The 6755-nt window shown below is 47.3% G+C and overlaps 1 protein-coding gene across 1 annotated transcript; it reads right to left on the reverse strand.

Annotated features, from left to right (window-relative positions):
- Positions 1-4928: 4928 nt before the first annotated feature.
- Positions 4929-6755, reverse strand: AKAW2_80196A (uncharacterized protein; the record flags this gene model as incomplete). The annotated part of the gene is made up of 2 exons (XM_041681190.1): positions 4929-6586; positions 6656-6755. The coding sequence occupies 2 exons, from the start codon at positions 6753-6755 to the stop codon at positions 4929-4931; spliced, it is 1758 nt and encodes a 585-aa protein (XP_041548157.1).

Raw genomic sequence — 6755 nt, forward strand, 5'->3', positions numbered from 1 at the left:
GTATGGCCCTTTCTTTATCTGTTGTTTTTCGTTCTTTTTGCTACGCTGGTTAATATTGTTGTAAGTTGTATAGATCTAAAAGTTCATATCTGATATCATGTGACCGCCAAGTCTAGTAAGCAGGGGCCACCCCCCGACCGACCGGTCAACGGAGCAGACCAGTGCGGTAACTTACTTAACAGCAAAGTGACAAACAAATAAACAACCAAGCCGCCAAAATGAATACGTACCTAGCTCGGCATTTCCCCGATCAATGGATCCATGCGCGCGCCCCGGTCAGCCTCAACGACCGTCGTCATACATACTATACTGAGAAAAGGAAACTAACTGAAAAAGAATAATAGTTAGGCTGAAACAAATAACCTACCTTTCTGCTCCGCCACGTGCCGAGGCATAATACTACAATGTAACTAAACTATCGAGTGGTCTAGCAAGTAGCAAGAAAAGAAGACAGAAAAGAAGATAACAAGTTAACTAATTCCTCCGAGTCTAGACAATCAGCTTACAACAAGAATAGCCAAGTCTAGATTCACCCACCCACTCACCCACATAATTAGTGTGCATATGTTATATGCGGTCAAAAAAGTGAACACGTACATATGATGGGGCCGTGTGAAAAACGGTGAGCGAGCGAAGAAGGTAAAGAAAAAAAAAGTGTGCGGGAAATTAGAGTTCAGAATGTTCTCGGAGAAATAGAAGAGCAAATGATATAATCAAGATATTCGGTGTCTTAAGTTAGTTAAGTTTTTGTCTGGTATTGTTCCGAATATACCCCATTGTGTATGTATGCATGGATGCCGTGGGTGGCAAAGGAAGGAACAAGGAAGTTTCGGCATGCCGAGCTGCATTGGGGAGTCGGGCCGGGTGGTAGCCGGTTGCTGGTTGGGCTCGCTCGTTGGTTGGTTGTTCAGTTGGCTCGGTCGGGCACCGTTGGTTATTGGTTGTTATTATTCATGGTACGTATTATTATTTCAGGGCACTCGGTGTGTGTGTATATCTCTTTCTACAGGGTAGGAAATTATGGAGAGAATTTTGATTTAATAAGCAGGGTGTCGAGGGTTGATTGATTCAAGGTGATGTATGTAGTAGGAGTTACTGCTCCACTTCCAGTAGCCATCAAGGCAGTGAAACGAGCGTGAAGAAATCAAGATTATTAGGTTGATGGATGGATAGTCCGTATAGCGATCGATATGAAAGAGGGAGGCTGAAGGTGAGAATTAGTAAGGAAGGATAGAATAACTTACAACTATCCCGAATCAGCCCGAGTACAGCATCTGTCACTCAGATACAGTGTCACTGTATAACAGCACTCACAGTACCGGTGAAGGCTACTTTGTTCGGGGGGGAACGAATCACTTGGCTGCCCGATCTCAAATTTCGCTCCACAAGAGAGAAAGACCCGCAATTTGAAAAACTAAACTACTTAGCAACAAGGTAATCCTGGGAATTGACACAAGGGAAAGAGTGGAGAGGTACCACCCCCTCTCAGCTGACAAAAAACCACTCGCGCGGCGTCCACCCCGACTTTCTGCAGGGGCAGTAAACTCTTTTGGGCCAAGTTCCCCCTCAGCCGCTTTGCACTGGTGGTCGGGGTTGGATCCACCGCCGTGGTCTGGGTGTTTGAGAGAACCACGGGCTGGCTTTTGCTCCACGTTTTCGGGCAGACTCGGACGTCAGAGTTTGCAGGTTTGCAGGGAACTCGAGTCGTCATTGGTTCAGGTGATCGGGAGATTCAGGGAGATATTGTGGAGAATTAAGAGGAAAATCAGGAGGGAAAAGGAAAAAAAAATGTAATTTCTCTTCTTACTTTCCTTACAGAGTACTCAGTATGCTTTTCTTCCTTCCAATGGATCCGATCCGACCCTTTTTCGGGATTGTGCTTATGTTTGCTTTTTTGCGCGTGAAATTCGGTTGGTTACCATTTGTGCGTGTTGTTATTCTGGTGTCTACTGCGGTGGTTACTAGTTACCTAGCTAATTTGATGACACCTAGTTAGTCTCAGCTAAGGAATGCGACCTGTTCGACACACATGAACGGATTACAGCGGTCCGAGGGATTCTGTTGAATGCAACAATCTACGGAGTAGTTAATTCATTAGTAAGAAGAGTCCACTCCATACTACTTCAACTCCGGTTTTCCTGGGAGTACCCGCGTTACGTCATTGTGGTTGAAGCAATGAAGATGTCAGTGCGCACGAGACCAGGGCCAATGCAACTTATACCGAACTTTATACTGGGGATTAGTCCGCTATTCCGGTTGCATACCATTACACAAATGGCAGCTCTACGATATGGCATTGTATCAATGAATGTAGACAGAAGTAGACAGATACGAGATCCTACTATAGATAGATTTTGAATTCTTCCCGCCCAGTAAATCTGCAAGGCTTACGCAGATGACCTGCTTATTTCCAACGGCACTGCGCAATAGCCTCCACGGCAGTTCATTCGCATACGGCAGTTGTTGAGCTCGAGTCTTCACGGGAGAGAGAGAGAGAGAGAGTCTAGAACAGACAGGTAGAAGAATGCTTGCGACCGTTTTCCAACTCTAACAGGGGCTGATTACGAGCTGCTGCTGCTGCACCTCATCCAGTTGAAGTTAATCTTAATACCTGACAAACAATATCTTTCACCAACTCATCATCCATCATAGTACTCCTTCAACGCCATGCCATGCCAACTATAATAATACCTCGGACCAATATGCTTAACCCATAACCAAAAAGCACATGGACAGAACAAAATAAACAGAATTAGGAAAACAAAGTTAACCTTCCAAAGACATGACAAAGTTCCGACAAAAACCGCACGTCTAACTCAATCGAACAGCTTCCATCCAACAAGTGACGCAAATTCCCGACCGGGTTTTCTTGATCTAGTCAATCCCGATATACTTTATGAACACATGCGCGCAAACACTCTCTTTCACTCACACACTTTTTTTTTTCTCCCTGATCTGCATGTATCCATCCTTATTCCATCGAAGAAAAGCTAAATAGAACTATACTAAGACCTCGTGGACCCAACACCACCACCAACTAATCGTAGTAGTTCGGTGAATCGAACTAGTTTAGATGATGATGTTATCTATCCAGCAACTATACTATGATGGGTTCAGACCATGATGTGAACCTGATGTGACCCTGGAGTAATAATCCCCATCCGAACCCGGTTCAGTCGGCTTTTCAGGCTTTTCTGGTCCCCGTCATACCTTTCCCCCCCGACACCTCTCCACACCCCCTTGTTCCTCAAAGGGCGCAGCAGCAATCTGTCTTCGATTGTTGTTGTTGTTGTTGGTGGTGGTGGTGGTTGGGGTATGACAAGGACTGAGGTGGGGGAGGGGGGGAACGGGAACCCCGAGATGTCTCTTTTTTGCCTTCCTTACCTTAACTACCTTCCATCATGCTTCTTCTTATCATCGTTGAGAAAACTCAACTTCGTAGTTTAATATTGCGTAGATGGTTTTACAAACCATACAGAACAAATACATACATACATAACCTCAAGCTTCAAGCTTCTATTTCCAGCTCGTTTTTCGCCTCCCTCTCATTTCCATTTGATATTTTCTTTTTGAGGTCTTACTTTTCTTTGTCACTATCCTATTCCCGTCCCGTTTCCTCATGGGGGGATCTTAATTTCGGGCGCATGTGAAGGGTAGGGTAGGGTAGGGAAGGGCAAGGGAAAGGGATCAGTGCGAGAGATTCTAGATCTCTGACCAGGTACGACTGGTGGTTCGAGGGTTGGGGAGGAGTTCCCCTCATCTACCTACTTACTAAGTACTCTTCCCTAGTTACCCTCCTATTCAATTTTTATTTATTTTTATTATTATTATTATTATGTGCTATTATTATTTTATCGTGATTATTTTCTGCCCATGCTACGTGTCAGTGCGCCGTAGCCCAGGCCCGCCGGAGACCACCACACCATGGTTTGGATGGATGGATGGATGGCTTCGGTGCAGAGTCGCGTCACCACACACACCACTTTCGCTATCTTCTCTATTTAGGTTTCCTCATTACTTTTTTACTTTACTGTTTAGCTAAATCAAGGAATGTTGTATCTCATATCATATCCAAAGTGGATTTTCTATTTCGCTAGATTTCTTTTGGTTTGGGTTGGGGGTGGAAAAACAACAAATAGCAATCTCACTGTAGCATACATCGGTGATAACGTGCGCAAAAGTTAGGCGGCGGAAAATGTGTAAAAAAAGACCCTGGAATGGTATGGTCCGGGTTTCAAGTCAAGCAACAAGTAGTGGTATCTGGTATCAAGAAGAGCTAAACTGGCTGTTCCCAAGATGCATGTTTGCAATGTTTTTCTGCCGCTTCAAAATAATCAAACGCAGGCTGTCTCACTCCCTGGCCCGATCACATCCATAATTAGAGAAAAACAATAAAACCCTCTTTTCTTTTCAGTATGTCCACCCATAAGAAGAAGTGAAAAAAAGAAAAAGAAAACAAGACAATGAAGACCGTATCCGACCATGCATCGCCAAAGAGGAAATTTCATCTGTACAAGCGAAATTAAGGATGTAATAAAAGGCGTTTGTCCCTCCCATGGCCCATATATAATGACAGCAGACAGCCTCACAATGCAATGTTGAAAGATGGGGTAAGATGAAAGGAAAAGGGAAAAAAAAAAGGGAAAAAAAAGCAAAACAATGACCCGAAACGCATTAGGTCGGATATAACAGCCGTATGATCCCTAGGTGCGCCAATATGCAATGCAGTCGTGATGGTACGTGTCACAAGGATGATAATCAGTCGGCGGTCTTTACATGTTTTGGAAAAGAAAAGAAACGAGAAACAAGGAGTAGCCGTTCGAGTATCGGGTATCATAGTCAACAAACATTACCGATCCAGAAGAAAGGACATGCTTTGACACAGATAATGAAGGCGAAGACGTAAGTCGAATCATCAGTCAAGGGTTTCACCACCCCTTCACATGATATTCCCAAGGTCCAAAGTCGGTGTAATGAGTAAAGGATCCGGTTTTGTCCTTACCCTGACTGGTAGCCTTGGTTGCAGGACCACCGGCCTGGCCGGCTGCCTGTCCCTTAGATCCCTTCGGTCCAGGGTATTCTTGTAGATTGGCCATGTCATGCGCCGTATGTCTGCGCTTCAAAAACGCGTTGGCAGTCGCACTCTTCTGTTGACGTTCCCACAACAAGTGTCGGCGGAGAGACTCGGTCAATTCGGTAGCGAGCATGTTGCGACGAGTTGTCCGTGGGGAGTGGGCAACAGACTGCGGGGCGGGCTTCATGATGATGGGCTTCGAGCGAGGTACGTCGGGACCACGCATCGTCAGGTTCTCATCATCGTCCTCAGGCGGCGATGCAGGGATCGAGGGACCGTTGGGGGAAGTGAGACGCGAGCGTTGGAGGGCTGGACTAGACCGGGTCGGAGCTCCCATCTTAGTAGGCTGATGCATCATCATGGTGAGAAGGGAGCGACGCGAAACAAGGTTGGGCCGGGAATCCACACGCTGGAAGAGTTCCTTCTCCTCAACACTGGATCGGCCGCTTTCCGTGATCGAATCTTCCCAGTCCGAGTCCGAGTCCTCGATAGCACTCTCAGAAACCTCATCGTCCGTCTCGACGGCATCTTCGTTATCCATAGCACGTTCACGGATGGGCTTGATGATTTCATTCTGGTCCCTGAAGGAAGCCACCTTTTTCCTGAGATCCTGGCCACTAGCCGAAGGCTTACTCAATTCATCAGAAAGAGAACTGCGATGGGGCCCTTGCATTGCCATGCGATCCTCGAAAGAGCTTTCATCGTCGTCACCCGACGAGCCTCCGAGAGTGAACATGCCGCCCTTCTTCTTGAAGGGAGTGGGCTTGAGCTGTGCTGGAGGTTTGGCCGGGCCAGGTTCGGCAGCCAATCTAGGTTGCGACCGGTATGACGAAGAGATGACAGAGGGAGAGAATCCGCGGACGATGCTTGGCGACTTGATCAATTCGGATCGGGTAAGAATGCCGGACGAAGAAACGCTAGTATCAGACCCGGCGGTATTGCCATTGTTATCGCTATCATTGCATTCGGGCGCAGTAGTCGAGCAAGACTCAGTGGACTGGTTCGGTTGTTGGCTGAGAGGGTACGGGGGCGGGGTTGGCGTCCGCCTCGCAGTAGAGACAGAAGGAGGGGTGGCGGGAGTAGGGGTCGAAGGACGTGGTGTGATATCGACAACAGGGGGCTCGACTGTCGACATGACGGTGGAAATGGGTTCAAGGTGTTTCTTCTCCTTAATGTTCAGCACCATCCGTTCCAAACCTAAAGATGTAATATGCTTTTCCTTTCCGCGAGCGAGGCTGGCCATAGAATCCTCACGCACCACCGCCGGCTTATAGTCCAAGCACTTCGGGCGTTTAATGTGATGCTCTATCCGCTCAGCTTGCTCCGACGCCGCCGATTCGACACTCGCGGAAAGTTCTGGCAAATCCCCAGCTTCGGAACGAAGGAGTGGCAAAACTGAGGTAGTGCTGGAGGTCTCCGGCTCCACACAGAAGGTCTCACGTGTCCAGAGTCTCCAGCTCAGGTTTTCCAGACGTCGGCCTTCCTCCATATAGTCGGCACATTTCGAAAAGACTAAATTCGGAGGTCAATTGTCAGCCACCAGACGCGACTGATACACGCAACGGTACAAGATGCACTTACCCATCCACATGCCATGAAGACTTTGCGCATTGGCTGTGTCGACCTTATGGATCTTGGCCGTATCCACCGTCAGAACGGGGGTTGAAAAACGCGAAGCCAT

This window comes from Aspergillus luchuensis, chromosome 8 (genome assembly GCF_016861625.1).
Source record: "Aspergillus luchuensis IFO 4308 DNA, chromosome 8, nearly complete sequence".
Lineage (NCBI taxonomy): Eukaryota > Fungi > Ascomycota > Eurotiomycetes > Eurotiales > Aspergillaceae > Aspergillus > Aspergillus luchuensis.